Source organism: Boeremia exigua, assembly GCF_020726555.1.
Source record: "Boeremia exigua strain MPI-SDFR-AT-0100 chromosome Unknown C7974scaffold_9, whole genome shotgun sequence".
Taxonomy (NCBI): Eukaryota; Fungi; Ascomycota; class Dothideomycetes; order Pleosporales; family Didymellaceae; genus Boeremia; species Boeremia exigua.
The window spans coordinates 1,162,418-1,177,693 of NW_025763526.1; the positions used below are offsets into that span (position 1 = coordinate 1,162,418).

Sequence of the window (15,276 nt, forward strand, 5' to 3'; positions counted from 1 at the left end):
GGGTAAACTAGGTCTTCGGTATCAAGCACAATGGAATTATTTCACCTTTGCTCGGCCTTGTTCTGCCTCGTGACTGTGTCTGTCGCGGCTCCAGCCCAACCGCGGCTACGACAGACTTCAGATGTCCCCGAGTTCGTGCTGAAATATGGTATGTGATCAACCATCATAAATATGTTGACAGTCGCTCACTTTCACAGCGCCCGTGCTCTACATGCATAGCGAGGAATCGCATTTCCCCACCGATCTCAACACATTCCTTGGCCACACCACCCCACGAATCAACTACAACCCCGTGCCCAACACCCCAAACCCACTCACACTCACCACCCTCCCCCAGCTCGGCGCAGACGTGTACCTGACCTCCAACGACGACGTCACCAGCACCCCCGACTGGCTCCGCGGCACACCGCCAGCCAGCGACAGCACCACAACGGGCACCAACAGCGCCATCGTCATCAACACGAAGAGCGACAACAGCGTCGACGTGTTCTACTTCTACTTCTACGCCTTCAACCCGGGCACCGCCGTGCTGTCCGTCCCGTTCCTGACCTTCGGCGCGCACGTCGGCGACTGGGAGCACACGATGTTGCGGTTCCCGTCGCCTGCGGGGCCGCCCGACGCCGTTTGGTTCTCGCAGCACGCAAACGGGCAGGCGTTTCGGTACGCGGCGGTCGAGAAGGATGCTGATGGTATTAGACCTGTGGTGTATGTCGCCAAGGGGAGTCATGCGAATTATGCGATTCCGGGGATCCACTCGCATGTCATTCCGAATCTGAATTTGCCGTTTGGCGCGCTGCAGGACTATACGAACAAGGGGAAGAGATGGGACTCGCTGGGGAGTAGTCATGTGTATAGGTATGATGCGAGCAATGGTGCGTTCACTGCGTATGATGATGCGCCGGTGGAGTGGCTGGGGTGGAAGGGGAGGTGGGGAGATGAAGCGTATCCGGACAGTGACAAGAGGCAGGTGACCATTTTTGGGCAGAAGAAGTACGTGGGTGGACCGACAGGGCCGGTGGACAAACAGCTGGACAGGAAGGAGGTTTGTCCAGATAACGGGATTCGCTGCATACTCAGGAGTGTGCTGGTTCCAAGAGATCTTGGAGATGGAGAGGCTTTTGATTGATGGTGAGTTCTGAGGTGAGATGGTCATACAAAGAAGCAGAAATGAAGATGCTTTTGCGATCCCGGTCTGGGTACTAGAGTACCTCCCTGCTGATGATGTTCCAAAAGTCGCCTGCGAGTTCTCCTTCACCATCCATCAAACTCCTGAGCTCGGTGTCTGCACTCATTGATTTCATGTGACAGACGATGTATTCTAGGACCATTTCTCGCATCGCGTCGATCTTACCGTCTTCAGACCTGTCTTCGCCATGCTCATAGGCATACCTGGCTAGCTCCACGACATCTCCAAGACGGTCAACATGCGGCTCAAACCCGACCAAAGCCTTGTGCAGCTTGTGCAATGCAAGCTTCTTTAGCGGATAGACCATGCGCATATCAGCGAATGTGTAAAGCCGGGCGTGTGCGAGAAACGCCGGGGCGAAGCCCAGCGAGGGCGACATCGGATCGTCATCAACCGTTGTGGAAGGGGAGGCTGAGACATCGTAAATCGGACATGGGTAGTCGCGCTTGCTAAACGAAGAACGCGTGTGCGCTCGGGCTTTGCTGTGCTTAATGGGCGTCTTCGTGGAAGGGACCGCTCCGTAATCAGAGGGAGCTGATCTCGAATTGCCCCAGCCAGAGTCCAATCCGGATGACCCGAACCCGAACGAAGGTCGCGTTGGATGTTGGGCTGGGTTGAAATCAGAAGCCCCAAACCCCGATGTCTGGGAAGGTGACACAAAGGCGGCTGAGCTTTTCGCTCCGTTTTCATGAGGAGATGTTGCTTCTGGGCACGATGGGCTTGCGTAGTCGTGGCGATATGCATACTCCAGGAAGCGGGTGAAGGTTTCTGGGTCTACGTCTTTGAGTTCAGCAGAACGGGTTTGGGCTTCGCTCATGCCACCATTCACGAGCGTATCGAAGACTTGTGAAGTAGCCGCGACGGCTTCTGAGTGTGCAACGAACGGTTTCCTTTCTTCACCGACGTAGAAAGTAAACATATCGGATTGGACAATGCTACGCTACGTTAGTCTCTATACTTCTGAGGAGGGTGATGTGTATACTCCTCGAACGGGGTTTTCGTAAGCAACTCGGTCATGTTGGAATGTCTGTAGTAGTGTGAGTGAGCAAACTGAGCCTCCGCTCAAGTGCTCATATGCTTCAGCCTGGCGGCTGTGCTGTGCCGACCAAGAGGCGGGGTGCAGTAGATGCATAAACCCAATCAGGCCACCTGCCGAATGCGACGACAGTCGTCCATACATTGCCTGGGAAGTAGTGACATCTGCACGCTGCCGCACCCCACAGCGTGGCGGGGACAGTGGAGCGAGCACATGTGGTTCGCGCGCAACAAGACTGTGTTGACAGCGGCGCTTTGACATGTGAACCCCGACGAATAACAAGATACACACTACCATCAATACAGGTACAACATGGCCATCGAGAGTGGAGGTAGCGTCGAGATCGACGAGCGGGTGCCGTTGATGGCCTTGCGCCAATGACAACAGGCGGCAGCTGCAACCGGACGCGATCGAAAACCAGGTTTCCCCCCTCACGCGTCATGACAGCCGCCACAGTTCCGTCCAAGATCCCAGCAGCGATGATGATCCTACGGGAGAAAATGCAAGGGCTCCCATGCACACTGGCAGTTCGTTGGCCCACGAACCTGCTGGATGGTCTGGAACCGCGAACGACAGAGCCCTGTACGTCACTCTTGAGCAAGCCGTAATGTAGCTTGCGTTCCCTCTCTGAGGCCTCGTCAAATCTATATCTTTGTCCGCAAGCTGTCCTATAAAGAATCTGTCAAAACGGCGCCTCAAATTCCATCTCGTCGTGCTCTTGCAGGTCTCGCTGTCGTGACTGTGCTGTCGACAATCGAAAAGCGGCGCAAGGAAAAAGAGCTACGCAAAGAACAAGAGCAGCCACCGATCGAAGTTGAAGACATGTCGGGCGAACTGCAGACCATTCCTGCGCGCCATGGCGTTGCGACATTCGTGCCGCGCGGCCGCACGATCAAGGTTATCAATACCTACGGCAAGCAGGTTGTCAGCATGTGGGCGTTCACGCTAGGCGCACCGCCTGAGGATGGTGATGAGGATGTTCCAGATGATGAGGAGATTGAGGAGGAGGCGAAGAAGCTACAAGAAGCTGCTGAGCAAGAAGAAAGCCAGGGTAAGGAGCAGGAGTCCAAGCCAGCTGGTGAGAAGGAGGTCTCAGAAAAAGAGTCAGGCAAAGAGCCAAGCGAAGAGAAAGAGCCGGCTGCTGAAAGTAATAGCGAAGAAACGAAGGAAGATAAAGATTCGCCTGAGACGCCTGACAATGAGAAACCGACTGAGGCACCTGAGAATGAGAAACCGACTGAGACGCCTGACAATGAGAAAACGACGGAGAAGACAGACGAGATTCGTGACAAGACCGCGAAGCAGCCCTCCAAACGCACATGGGCGTCTTACCTACCCTCGATTCCCTACCGCTCCAAGGGCAAGGACGGCAAGGCAGACAAGAGCGAGGCTGAACAAGAGCCCAGTCCCGAGGAGCAAAAAGCGCAGAACGAAGCCAACACGAAGAAGTGGTCTTCGTACATACCGACTGGCAAGGGCTTCTCGAACTACATCCCGAACGTAGAGGTGCCCAGCAAGGAAGGCGTCGTCAGCGCCTTCAAGTCGAGCCACTTGCGCGACCCCAACAAGAGCTACGCTGAGCAGCTTTACGACTTTTCCAAGACGCCTGTAGGCGCTGGAACCATTGCCGGTAGGCCACATACACTCTCTCTGATTACACATCACTGATCCACCACAGCGGCCACAGGCTCCGGTTACGCCTCCTCCGTCTACGCCGCGTACAGCGCCTACGCGCAAGCCAACCCGTCCAAAGACTCGCGCCCGCCGATGGAATACCTCTCGCTCCCGCACACCCGCGCAGCCTCCTCCAAGCTCGTCCCCGAGGTCGACGACACGCTGCTCACCAACCTGCGCAACCCCATCATCACCTTTATCGAGGACACGACGCCCGGCGCGCACGACACGCTGACCGCAGCCTGCGACGCGAACCTGTACGCGGCGCTCGGCGTCGACCGGCCCGCCGAGCACGGCTCCTGCGCCGAGAACCTCGTGCTCGCGCTCAAGGAACTCAACGACGGCGCGGGGCTCAAGGGCGCAAAGTCCGTGGGCGCGGATATCAGCGTCAACATTGCGCCGACGCCGCTGCACCTGTTCATGGCGGCGCCGATCGCGCTGCCGGGCGACGACTCGGTCGCTGGAGCAGGCGCCAAGGGCGCACGCCTCGCGGTCGAGGAGCCGAAGGGGAAGAAGCGCGGGTTCGTCCGGTTCCGGGCCGAGCGCGACGTCGTGCTGGTGTTCAGCGCGTGTCCGATGGACGTCGGGCCGCAGAACGGCGGGCGCTGCATGGCGGCGAACTTCATGGTCGAGGAGGCCGAGGCCGACGACGCGGCGGGGAAGAGCGCGAAGCCGAAGAAGCTCGCTGCGGCGGGTGGGAAGGAGGAGAAGAGTGGGGAGAAGGCGGAGGAGAAGCAGCAGCAGCCCACCGATCAGAAAGAAGACGCGCAGCCAGAGTCGGAGCAGGGAGACGCGCAGCCAGAGCCGGAGCAGGGAGACGCGCAGCCAGAGTCCGAGCAGGAAGTCTCAAAGCCAGAGCCGACGGAGACGGAGACGGAGACGGAGAAGTCCCCGCCCGCGGCAGAGAAGGATAATGAGCCTGAGCCGCCCAAGACGGAGGACAAGACGGAGGACAAGACGGAGGACAAGGCGGAGGACAAGACGGAGGACAAGGCGGAGGACAAGGCGGAGGACAAGACGGAGGACAAGGCGGAGGACAAGAGTGATGACAAGGGCAGCGAGAAGAGCAGCGAGAAGAGCAGCGACGCAGCCTCAACGGCGGCGCCGAAGAAGAAGCCCAAGAAGCTGGAGGTGCGCAGCAAGCAGTAATGTTAGTTATGGAATAGCAAGATGTACATGGTATGAACGATGGATATGAGATGAACGAGCGATGAATTAGAATTAATGGAATGGATATATACAATACGCAATGCACTCGCACGACTATGCAACCGACGCCTCTCTGCGCCCAACACGCGCCCATGCAAACAACCCCCTTCTGGAGTCTACAATGCTCCCCAACCACACCCACCACCCTACGTCTCGACTGCCTCATCCCCGCTCTCAACATCCCCCCAATCCCCCTCCCCCAACGCGCCGCCAAACACCGCCTCCCCACCATCTCTCCGCCTCCCCGCCTCCCGCCTCAACTGCTCAATATCGCCGTCCCCGAAATCCCCCTCACTATCTTCACTAGCGCTAGCACCAACCCCCCCAGCACCAAGCTCGAACATCGACCGCGGCCGGCCCAGCTCATCGACGCCCGCTGCAGCTCTCACACGCGGCCCGCGACGCAGCCGCGCTCCGCGCTCGGGCGACCGCGCGGGCGGGCTCATCGTGGACCACCAGCCAGACAGGCGCTGGGACAAGGAGGGCGAGTCTGGCGCGTGCGGGGCGGGGGAGAGGCGCGGATCTGTGTCCAGCGGGCGCGGGCGCGGGCGGGCGAACGGGAAGGGCAGGGCGGAGCGATCCGGGTCGGAGTCAGAGTCGGAGTCGGAGGGGTCGGGGTCGGGGTACGTTGCGTGTGGGTCCGGGTTATCCGCGGACGTGGCGGCGGCCAGGAGGCCGGTGAGGTCGTCGTCGGAGAGCGAGGGGCGCAGGTCCGCGCCGGGGCCCGGGCGCGGGCGGTACATGCGGCGGCCGTTGTGGATGTGGGCCTCGAGCTTGGCGCGGTTGGCGATGAACTGCAGCTTGGGGAAGCAGGACTGCTGGCCGACGTGGATCATGCGGGCGAGGCGCTGCGGGGTCGGGTCGGAGAGGATGTAGATGAAGTCGCTGGGGATGGATTTCGGCCAGATGGTGATGGTGCCGCTGAAGCGCTGCAGCCAGATTTCGCTCCAGTCCTGGCCGAGTGGGCGCGGGAGGAGCTCGAGATGGCGCAGGACTTTGAGCCATTTGTTGAGGTCGAGCTTGAGGTACTGCTCGATTGCGGAGCCGATGAAGCCGCCGCGCCAGCCGCGGCCGCGGCGGTGCGTTACGGGGGTGCCGACGGAGCCGCGGGACGAGAAGAAGAAGATGTTGATGTGCGGGTTGACCTGCGAGACGATGGAGTAGCGGACGTTGAAGTGGAGGTTCAGTGCCTTGAGGGGGATGTCGGTTCTCAGCGACCCGTCCTTCCATTTGTGGCCGAACGAATAAGGGGAGAGGCTGCCGTCCTTGTCTTTCTTCATGAGCACGACTGGATTGAGAATGCCGGGCACGGCGGCAGATGCTAAGACTGCCGACCAGATGACGCAGTCGGGCGCGGTGATGTAGTTGGCGAGAATGGTGGGCGAGTGTGGATCGGACGGCACGCAGGACACGTTCAGGATGCGACCAGTCCGCAGGTAGGCTTCTTTGAAAGTCATGCTGCCTCTGGTCATCCAGCAGCACCCCTTGCCCCACTGAACGGCATCAAAACGGGCGCCGGTCTTGTACCACCGCTTCATCCAGGTCAGCATACTGTCCTGAGATGCTTTGATGCGGTGGGCGAGTGCTGGAACGAGGAGTTTCTTGAGCTCTTCATCCGTGCGTGTGCCCAGCAGCGCTGCAACCAAAGCTCCTCCAGATGTACCGGTGATGACCTCCGGGAGCAGGTTGGCGTCCAGCAGTGCCTTTGCGACACCGTAATGGTAGTAGGCGAAGGTGGCGCCTCCACTCAAGCACAGCGCGGTCCGGCCGAAGTTGCTGCCCAGGTGCTTGAACAGCGCGCGCTTGTTCTCGGCGTCGAGCTGCTTGGTCTGCAGGAGGAACTCCATGGAAGTGGCAGCCTCGTCGACAAAGGCCTGCACGAGGTTCTTGGTGCCGTAGTAGGTCTCGCTGTACAGGCGCGGGTTCTCAAAGCCGACAAAGTTGTTCTTCATGCAGGCCTCGACCAGAGCCCGCAGGTCTTCAACGGCGCGGCTCTTGCCCTCGATGGTCTTCGCGTCTGTGTTGCCGTTCTCGTCGGACTCGGCGCGCTGGCGCAGCTTCGCCATCTGGTCGTGCACGCGCTTGACCGTCTTGCTGTCGTAGTAGGCATATTCGGGCGTCTCCTTCCACAGGTCGCTGCCCAGGTAGGCGTCGAGCTCCTTGGCGCTGCGCACCCAGGCCTCGTAGGTGGTGGCGGTCTGCAGCTGCTGGCGCAGGCGGTTGCGGGTGCCGCGCCAGGTGACCCAGTGCTCGTACAGGTAGATGTACAGGCGGGTCAGCACGTAGGCGACGCTCAGGAACAGCAGCCAGCCCAGCACGAAGACCAGCAGCGGCCACTTGAGCAGCACGTAGACGAAGCCCTCGCGGGTCTCGTCCTTGCCGCGGCGCGGGGCGGCCTTGCTCTTCTTGCGCCGGCGCACGCGCTGGTGGACGGGCCGCCAGTCATTCTGGGCGGTGAAGTGGTGCGGGGTGTCGGGCGGGGCGGTCAGGTCCTCGGTGGAGGGCGACGTCTCGGGGGCGGCGAGGGCGCGGGCGAACTGTATAAAGTCGTCCTCGTTGACGAAGTCGTTGTCGTGGTCGGGCAGCTGGGCCAGGTCGAACGCCGACGGCGAGAACGGGTCCGGCCCGTCGGTATCTTTCTTCACGTCGGCCATGGTGCGCTTCACTGCATCGTCTGCAATTGCCTGCGGGGCCGGCGATTGGGGTGCGGTGCATGTGAAGGCGACGCTCAGGGGATGATGTCATGGCACGAGCCACCACCACGCAGGGTCTCGTCTCGTGTTGGAGGGCGACGCGCCGACCACGACAACCGCGAGCGATGCTTCGCAGTGCGCGCCACACTGCGCTCCGCCCACGGCCGCGTCGGGGCGCGCGCCGCCTGATGACGCTGGCGGTCGAGACGTCCTGCGACGACACGTCGGTCGCGGTGGTGGAGAAGGGCGTGCGCGGCGGCAGCACCGTTGCGCGGCTGCATTTCCACAAGAAGGTCACGTCCAACAACACCGAGTTCCGCGGCGTGCACCCGCTGCTGACGCTCAAGTCGCACCAGGAGAACCTGGCGACCCTGGTGGGCGAGGCCATTGCGCATCTGCCGGCGCATGGCGGCGCCCGTCGCCTGCCCGACTTCGTGTCGGTGACGCGGGGCCCTGGCATGCGCGCGAACCTCATGTGCGGCCTGGACACGGCCAAAGGCCTGGCCGCAGCCTGGCAGGTACGGCTGCCATCGTGTAGCGAGACGGCGTGCTGACTGTGCAGATCCCGCTCGTCGGCGTCCACCACATGCAGGCCCACGCCCTGACTCCCCGTCTCGTTGCCGCCCTCGACGCCTACGATACCGCCCCCGACCCAGCACACCCCGCGCAGCCTCTCGCCGACGGCCATGGCGACTTGACACCGACCTTCCCGCTCCTCTCCGTCCTGGCCTCGGGCGGCCACACCATTCTCATCAGCTCGACCGCCCTCACCGAGCATGCCATCCTCGGCAGCACCGACGACATCGCCGTGGGAGAGTGCCTGGACAAGGTCGCTCGTGTTGTGCTCCCCGCCGACGAGCTCCAGCACGCGACAAGCACCATGTACGGCGCCATCCTCGAGACCTTTGCCTTCGGCCCCACGCACGACTCGACCCCGACCCGCGACCTGTCAGGCTTCACTGCGCAGACCTACCTCGCCCACCACACCGCCCATGCCTGGTACACGCCGCCCGCCACCAACGAGATCGCCCTCGCGCGCAGCAAGTCCAGCTGGGGCTGGACCATCGCCCCGCCCCTGACCACCACCGGCGGCGGCTCCAAGATCCACACCCTGGACATGAGCTTTTCGGGCCTGATGACCGCCGTGCAGCGCCTGGTGCGCTTCGCCACCGACCCGGCCACGGGCAAGCTGTCCACGCAGCCGCGCGACCCCGAGGACGTCACTCGCGACGAGCGCCGCGATCTGGCACGTGGCGTCATGCGCGCCGCCTTCGAGCACATATCCTCGCGCGTCGTGCGTGCGCTGCAGACCACCTCCCGCGATGCAGAGACCCCCGCCGTCGTCGTCGCCGGCGGCGTCGCTTCGAACGCGTTCCTGCGCCACGTGCTAGCAAGCACGCTGTGTCTGCACGGCTTCGCCGACGTGCGGCTGTTCTTCCCGCCGCCCGCGTACTGCACCGACAACGCCGCCATGATTGGCTGGACGGGCATCGAGATGTTCGAGGCCGGGCATGTGGATTCGCTGGCTGTGCGCGCGATACGCAAGTGGCCGCTCGACGAGCTGATGGCGCCCGTGGTCGACGGGAAGATGTGAAGCTGCGGAGATGTTAGTGTTGGGAAGAGCTGGAAGAGTGTCTTGCTGTCATGTGTGCCATTTGTAAGAGTATCTACGTGCGCTTTGTGTAAGTCTGTCTGCAGCTGGCTTCCCAATTTCCTTCTGACAGACCCAGAGCCCAATCGTAAGCTATAAGTATCCCCGGGGCCTCCGTTGTTGAGTTCCAGGCCAGTAGAAACGAATCGTCGACGAGACCCAACCATGTGCCATAACCCGGATCCTTTGTCGTGGCCAGCGAAGTCAATCAAGAGAAGAATCGTCGAAAAGAACCTAGCCGTGTGCCTCGAGTATCATCCGGGACTGTTGTCGTAGACAGCGAAGCAAAGCAAGAAAAGAACGCCGTCGACAAGAACCAAAAATGTGTCATGACCCGCGCCTTTCGTCGTGGCCAGCGAAGCAAAGCAAGGAAGAAATGCCGTGGATAAAAACCCAATCGCGTGCTGTAATCAGGACCCTTTGTCGTGGCCAGCGAGGTTAATTAAGAGAAGAATCATCGACGAGACCCAACCATGTGTGATAATCTGGATCCTATGTTGTAGCCAGCGAAGCAAGAAAGAAAAGTCGTGGACAGAGGCCTAATCGTGTGGTTCAAGTAAAATCCGAAACTGTCGTCGTAGACATCGAAGCAAAGCAAGAAAGAAAGGTCGTGGACAGAGGCCTAGTCGTGTGCTTCAAGTAAAATCCGGAACTGTCGTCATGGCCAGCAAAGCAAAGCAAAAACCGTGTCGTCGTGGACAGCGAAGCAAAGCAAGGAAGAAGTGTCGTCGACAAGAAACCAAAGGTGTGCCATAAGAATCATCCGGGATCTTCGCCGTGGACAGCCCGGCAAAGTAATACATGAATGTTGTAGAGAAGATGTTTGTTGAGGTCGAGTGTGATGCGTCGAGGCCGAGAGTGATCCAGTGAGGTCGAGAACAATCGGCCGAGGTCAAGAGTGATATGTTGAGGTCAGAAGTAATCCGTTAAGCTTATGGACAATCCATTGAGGTCAAGAATGATCCGTCGAGGTCGAGAATGATGTGTTGAGGTCGAGAGTAAGCCTTAGTGGTCAAGAGTAATCGGTGGAGGTCAAGAGTAATCCGTCGAGAGAGGTCAGTAACGTGTCGAGGTACACAACCGATGGCCAGGCGTGCATGCTCACACACTCAGCACAGAGTCAACACTAGCGCGCTCTTGCCTGAAAAACTCCGCGAGCTCAATGGCCTCGCTACCACCACTCTCACTCTCCCTCTCCCTCTCCTCCCTCTTACGCGCCTGCCTAGCCACCGGCCGAATCGGCTGCGCCGCCCACACGGGGCGCTCAGGCTGCACCACCGGCGTCCTGAACACCACGCGGCCGACCCACAGCATCGCGCGGGCGTACACCTTCTTGACCTCGCCCCACGTCGCCTGCGCGTAGATCAGCGCGTTCCACAGGCCCTGCATCGGCAGCACGAGCGCGGAAGCTAGGTTGAGCCCGTACACGGTGCGGTGCGGCGGGATGATCGAGACGAGGCGGTTGATGCTCGAGGGGCCCCAGACGACGATGAGCGCGATGAAGAGGAGGAAGGAGACCTTGAAGTACGCGTATGTGTCTGCGGTGTCGCTGCGGTGCTGGGAGAAGGCCGCGTGCTCGCCGGGGCTGAGGATAGCCTGCGAGGGGGGTGAAGAGAAGGTGCTGGGGACCAGGGGCGTGGCGTAGGCGGTGGCGCGGCAGCGGGTGGTGGGAAGGCGGGTTGCATGGCGGCGCGCGCTGCGTGGGTGCAGGGCAGCCAGTGGGCGGAGGCGGCTGGGCGGCCGGGAAGCTGGGGTGGGGGCATCAGAGGTCTGCGTGCTGGGGAACAAGGGGGTTAGCGAGTTCGTGCTCGTGGACGGGGTGGCCGCGGTGGGAGCGTACGCGATGTCGCTGGTGGCTGTGATGTGCCGTCCGGAGGGGCGCACGTCGGGCCACACTGATCCCGGGGTGGCCTCGAGGTTGGCCCGCGACTTCTGCAGCACCTGGCGCAGCTCCATCTTGACCTTGTAGATCTTGATGCCGACGCGGACGTGGATCGTCGTCGTCGCCACCGCCAGGATCCTACCACCGTCAGCAGGGTCAGTCAAGACGAGGAGACTATACATACCACATCGGCGCGTAGAAGAACGCGATGCGCATCCAGTCGTACTCTGGACGCACCCAGCACCAGATCTAGCCGCGTTAGCACTGACTCTTCACCCACAGCTCGAGCAGACTTACGATGGCGTCGCCGATGATGTCCTCCCCAGCACGGCACGTGTCGTGCACCAAGTACGCCACCGCCGGCAGCGCAGGCAGCCCGTACGAGCCCAGCGCATACCACTTGTCGAGGCGGCGCAGGTCGCGCCCGCTGTCCCGCCTGCGCATGAAGATGAACCAGACGTTCAGCGCCATGCAGAACACCTGGCGTATGATTAGCCTAGACTCCGAAGTCGACGCACTGGAAGCACTGGAAGCACTGGAAGCACTGGAAGCACTGGAAGCACTGGAAGCACTTGAAGCACTTGAAGCACTCGAAGCACTCCACACGACACCAGAACGAACAAGAAAAGACGACTCACCCAGCAAAAGTCCGCACACAGCCCCCACTGCACCACCGCCGCCTGCGCGCGACACCACCCGCCTGCCTCCCTCCCCTGCTCCGGCAGCGCCGCCACGCTCACGATCGTCGCGGCGTTGGTCAGCACGTTGCCCGCCGTCGCGTAGAAAATGAGCCGCGTCTTGGGCGTGCGGAACGCCGCGCTGCACATGTACGTGGCGGCGATGAAGACGCTGCCGAGCAGGGAGAGGAGCGAGGTGAGGCGGGAGGCCACGGTGAGGCCGAGGAGTTGGGCGGGCGTGAGGGGTGCCATGGTGGAGTGGGCGGGTGTGGGGGGTGTTGTGGGTGGGTGTGGAGGGAGGCGAGGTGCTGCGGTGGTGAGGGTGGTGGAGGGCGAGGAGAGCGTGGGGGGAGCAGGTTGGCGGGTTTTGAGGACTCTGGCGCTGCGGACTCGGGGTGAAGCAGACTCGCAGACGGCGGGACGCGAGGTAACGCGCGGTGAAGCGCGGAAGGCATACGCGTGCTGTGTTGTTGTGCTGGGAAAAGTGAAGGCAAGGTCAAACGGCACGCGCTGGACTCCAGCGCCAGCACAGGGACGTGTATCAACGGCCTGAGAACGAACTGGAGGTCGAATCGGTGGGCGACGAACGGGAAAACGAGCTGGGAGACAACCGTGAAGACAACCAGGAAGACGTGCATAAAACCCCCAAAACACTCACAGAACTTTTGTATCTACCCACCCCCTCCACCCCCCACCCCCTCCCTCTCCACTACAACCCGCCATCCTCCCGATAATGCCCCGCAACCAAGAACGCCAGCTCCAGCGCCTGCTTCTCATTCAGCCTGGGATCGCAAAACGTCGTGTAGTTCAGACTCAGATCGCCATCGTCTAGGCCCTGGCTGCCGCCCGTGCACTCCGTGACCGCGTCGCCCGTGAGCTCGAGATGCATGCCGCCCAGGCGCGAGCCGAGGGCCTTGTGGATGCGCAGCGCCGCGGAGAGCTCGGCGAAGATGTTGCTGAAGGAGCGTGTTTTGATGCCCGAGGTGGTGCTGCGGGTGTTGCTGGGGGTGTGTTAGCTGGGGGAATATTCATAGATACGGATATAGATATGAATGTGACTGCGGTCATAGGAGAGAGGGAATACGCACCCGTGCATGGGATCGCACTGCCACACGACCGTGTGCCCGCTGCGCTTGACAGCCTCGATGTGGCCGCCGAGCATGGCGTCGACCTTGTCCGCGCCGTAGCGGGTAATCAGCGTGATCTTGCCGACGTGTTTGTCCGGGTTGACAATATCCAGAAGTTCAATCAACTCGTCGTTCTGCATCGACGGCCCGACCTTGATGCCGATGGGGTTCTCAATGCCGCGGAAGTACTCGACGTGGCCGCCGTCGATCTGGCGCGTGCGGTCGCCGATCCAGAGGAAGTGCGCGGACGTGTTGTACCAGCCCTTGCCGTCGGGGGAGGTCTGCGCGCCGGGGTGGGTGGCCGGGTGCTTGAGGCGGCGCGTCAGGCTCTGCTCGTACTCGAGGACCAGGCCCTCGTGGCTGCTGTACAGGTCGACGGTCTGCAGCTGTCCGGAGGTGTCGGCGCCGATTGTGCGCATGAAGCGGAGCGAGTCGGAGATGCTGTTGACGATGGCGGTGTACTTGGTCTGCAGCTCCTTGTCGCCCACGTGTCCGAGGCCCCAGTCCATGGGGTTGTGCAGGTCGGCGATGCCGCTTGCTAGCTGGGCACGGATGTAGTTCATGGTCGTGGCCGAGTGGAAGTACGCGCTGACAAGCCTCTCCGGGTCTACCTTGCGGTGCTCCGGTTCGTAGCCGTTCAGGATGTCGCCGCGGAAGCTGGGCATCTCCTTGCCGTCCACAATCTCAGTGGGACTCGATCTCGGCTTTGCGTACTGGCCAGCAATTCTACCAATGCGGATCACGGGCTTGTTCGAGCCCCAAATCAGCACAAGAGACATCTGCAAGAGGAGTTTGAGCTTGGCATCAATCGGGTCCTCCGCGCAGTAGGAGAAGAGCTCGGCGCAGTCGCCTCCCTGCAGTAGGAACGATTTCCCCAGAGCGGCATCGCGGAGGCTTTCTCTCAACCTCCAGATCTCTGTTGGTGTGACGATTGGCGGAAGTTTGCTGAGTTGGTTCACCGCCGCATCGGCGGCTGCTTGGTCCTCGTACTTGACCACCTGCTTGATGGGCTTTGCTTGCCAAGCTTGGAAGGTCAGAGAGGAAGCGGAAATGCTGAAGAAACTAACATGTCGGTGACCAGGTGTCGGACTGGCCGTTGGTGGGTTGCTGTGTTGCCTCCGTCATATCTGTTTGGTGTAGTTGTTGTCACTAATTGCGATGGCAACTGCTCAGAGACCTTCTAAGATGTTAGTCAATGCAAAGAAAGAATTGTTGTGAGATTGTAAAGACAGAGGACAGATTGAGTCACGTTTCAATTTCGTCTATCTGACAGCTTCGGCAGGGCGTTGCTGCAAAGTGACCTCAATAAAGCCAATGCGCGCATGACTCAATTTAAACAATGCGACGGGTAGCACAGCGGCGCTCCGGAGAGGTGCCCCGGAGGTGGGGCATGGAAGTGAGACACGACAAAATACTAACCTGGGCTTTACGATTCCAAGGTGTTGACAGCGAGGAAAGCACGTGGTGCGCGCGACGTAGTTGTGTAGGATTCTCGTTCTCCAGCGTGCGGAACTTCGACCCTTCCAATTGCGAAAAGCCGCATCAAAGCGCACCACTCCCGCAGCGAATAGCGGCCTCTGATTTATCTCATTGGCTCACAGCAAGACATTACCGAGCGCTTAGCTTACCCCAGCGCTCCCCACTCCTACATCATAGCTAAGCCGCGCTCTGCCTCCCACTCCCCAATTATCCAACTCTGGCAAGGTAAAACACAATGGCCGAACCGCAGCCTTCCGCCGTCCAGGAAGGCGCCGCCGACCCTCACGCCCCGACCGGCACGGCCGATGACCGCAAAGCCGCTGCCGCGCTGTCGACGCTCGACGCGCAGGACGACAGCGGCGTGAAGAAGGAAGTAGACGGCAAGGCGCTGGATAAGGCTATGAAGGCGCTGAGCGTCAAGGATACTAAGAGCGAGGAGAAGAAGAATGTCAAAGTCGAGATTGCTGATGTTAATTTGCTGGTCCGCCTCCCGTGGTGAGAGAGCGATGGTGATATGGCTAATGACGGGCAGATCAAGGAGCTCGATCTGAGCAAGCAAAGGGCTACGGATCTGTTGAAGACGTATGATGGCAGCGCCGTGAAGGCCATGTCTGCTTTCGTCTTGGGGAAGGCCTAGCTTGTGACGGTCTTCAAATAGTGAG

At 60.8% G+C, this 15,276-nt stretch overlaps 8 protein-coding genes across 8 annotated transcripts; 4 read left to right on the top strand and 4 right to left on the bottom strand.

Annotated features, from left to right (window-relative positions):
- Positions 1-30: 30 nt before the first annotated feature.
- Positions 31-1,368, top strand: C7974DRAFT_231796 (uncharacterized protein; the record flags this gene model as incomplete). The annotated part of the gene is made up of 2 exons (XM_046137384.1): positions 31-148; positions 198-1,368. The coding sequence occupies 2 exons, from the start codon at positions 31-33 to the stop codon at positions 1,124-1,126; spliced, it is 1,047 nt and encodes a 348-aa protein (XP_045994817.1). The 3' UTR covers positions 1,127-1,368.
- Positions 988-2,401, bottom strand: C7974DRAFT_231870 (uncharacterized protein). Its single transcript, XM_046137386.1, has 2 exons — positions 2,169-2,401; positions 988-2,121 (listed from the first exon to the last, which is right to left on the bottom strand). Exons 1-2 carry the CDS (start codon positions 2,201-2,203, stop codon positions 1,200-1,202), a joined length of 957 nt encoding a protein of 318 aa, XP_045994818.1. The 5' UTR covers positions 2,204-2,401; the 3' UTR covers positions 988-1,199.
- A 164-nt stretch (positions 2,402-2,565) lies between these two features.
- C7974DRAFT_363821 (uncharacterized protein) lies at positions 2,566-5,261 on the top strand. The gene is made up of 3 exons (XM_046139770.1): positions 2,566-3,852; positions 3,901-4,739; positions 4,950-5,261. The coding sequence occupies exons 1-3, from the start codon at positions 3,045-3,047 to the stop codon at positions 5,043-5,045; spliced, it is 1,743 nt and encodes a 580-aa protein (XP_045994819.1). The 5' UTR covers positions 2,566-3,044; the 3' UTR covers positions 5,046-5,261.
- Positions 5,252-7,821, bottom strand: C7974DRAFT_363822 (acyl transferase/acyl hydrolase/lysophospholipase; the record flags this gene model as incomplete). Its single annotated transcript, XM_046139771.1, has 1 exon — positions 5,252-7,821. The coding sequence occupies exon 1, from the start codon at positions 7,757-7,759 to the stop codon at positions 5,252-5,254; it is 2,508 nt and encodes an 835-aa protein (XP_045994820.1). The 5' UTR covers positions 7,760-7,821.
- A 165-nt stretch (positions 7,822-7,986) lies between these two features.
- On the top strand, positions 7,987-9,392 carry C7974DRAFT_435731 (glycoprotease family-domain-containing protein; the record flags this gene model as incomplete). Its single annotated transcript, XM_046145080.1, has 2 exons — positions 7,987-8,316; positions 8,361-9,392. 2 exons carry the CDS (start codon positions 7,987-7,989, stop codon positions 9,390-9,392), a joined length of 1,362 nt encoding a protein of 453 aa, XP_045994821.1.
- Positions 9,393-10,550: 1,158 nt separating this feature from the next.
- Positions 10,551-12,260, bottom strand: C7974DRAFT_415559 (uncharacterized protein; the record flags this gene model as incomplete). Its single annotated transcript, XM_046143904.1, has 4 exons — positions 10,551-11,469; positions 11,516-11,580; positions 11,629-11,811; positions 11,970-12,260. The coding sequence occupies 4 exons, from the start codon at positions 12,258-12,260 to the stop codon at positions 10,551-10,553; spliced, it is 1,458 nt and encodes a 485-aa protein (XP_045994822.1).
- A 450-nt stretch (positions 12,261-12,710) lies between these two features.
- C7974DRAFT_399544 (phospho-2-dehydro-3-deoxyheptonate aldolase-like protein) lies at positions 12,711-14,630 on the bottom strand. The gene is made up of 4 exons (XM_046142415.1): positions 14,555-14,630; positions 14,203-14,312; positions 13,097-14,159; positions 12,711-13,009 (listed from the first exon to the last, which is right to left on the bottom strand). Exons 2-4 carry the CDS (start codon positions 14,258-14,260, stop codon positions 12,718-12,720), a joined length of 1,413 nt encoding a protein of 470 aa, XP_045994823.1. The 5' UTR covers positions 14,261-14,312; positions 14,555-14,630; the 3' UTR covers positions 12,711-12,717.
- A 219-nt stretch (positions 14,631-14,849) lies between these two features.
- Positions 14,850-15,251, top strand: C7974DRAFT_415561 (uncharacterized protein; the record flags this gene model as incomplete). The annotated part of the gene is made up of 2 exons (XM_046143905.1): positions 14,850-15,095; positions 15,147-15,251. The coding sequence occupies 2 exons, from the start codon at positions 14,850-14,852 to the stop codon at positions 15,249-15,251; spliced, it is 351 nt and encodes a 116-aa protein (XP_045994824.1).
- Between the last annotated feature and the right edge of the window lie 25 nt (positions 15,252-15,276).

Coding starts and splice junctions, on each gene's coding strand:
- C7974DRAFT_231870 (XM_046137386.1), bottom strand. CDS start 2,203: ATGACCGAGTTGCTTACGAAAACCCCGTTCGAGGA. Junction 2,122..2,168: donor ACGAAAACCCCGTTCGAGGA/GTATACACATCA, acceptor AACGTAGCGTAG/CATTGTCCAATCCGATATGT.
- C7974DRAFT_363821 (XM_046139770.1), top strand. CDS start 3,045: ATGTCGGGCGAACTGCAGACCATTCCTGCGCGCCATGGCGTTGCGACA. Junction 3,853..3,900: donor AGGCGCTGGAACCATTGCCG/GTAGGCCACATA, acceptor GATCCACCACAG/CGGCCACAGGCTCCGGTTAC. Junction 4,740..4,949: donor AGCCAGAGTCCGAGCAGGAA/GTCTCAAAGCCA, acceptor AGTGATGACAAG/GGCAGCGAGAAGAGCAGCGA.
- C7974DRAFT_399544 (XM_046142415.1), bottom strand. CDS start 14,260: ATGACGGAGGCAACACAGCAACCCACCAACGGCCAGTCCGACACCTGG. Junction 14,160..14,202: donor CGACACCTGGTCACCGACAT/GTTAGTTTCTTC, acceptor TGACCTTCCAAG/CTTGGCAAGCAAAGCCCATC. Junction 13,010..13,096: donor CAGTGCGATCCCATGCACGG/GTGCGTATTCCC, acceptor ACACACCCCCAG/CAACACCCGCAGCACCACCT.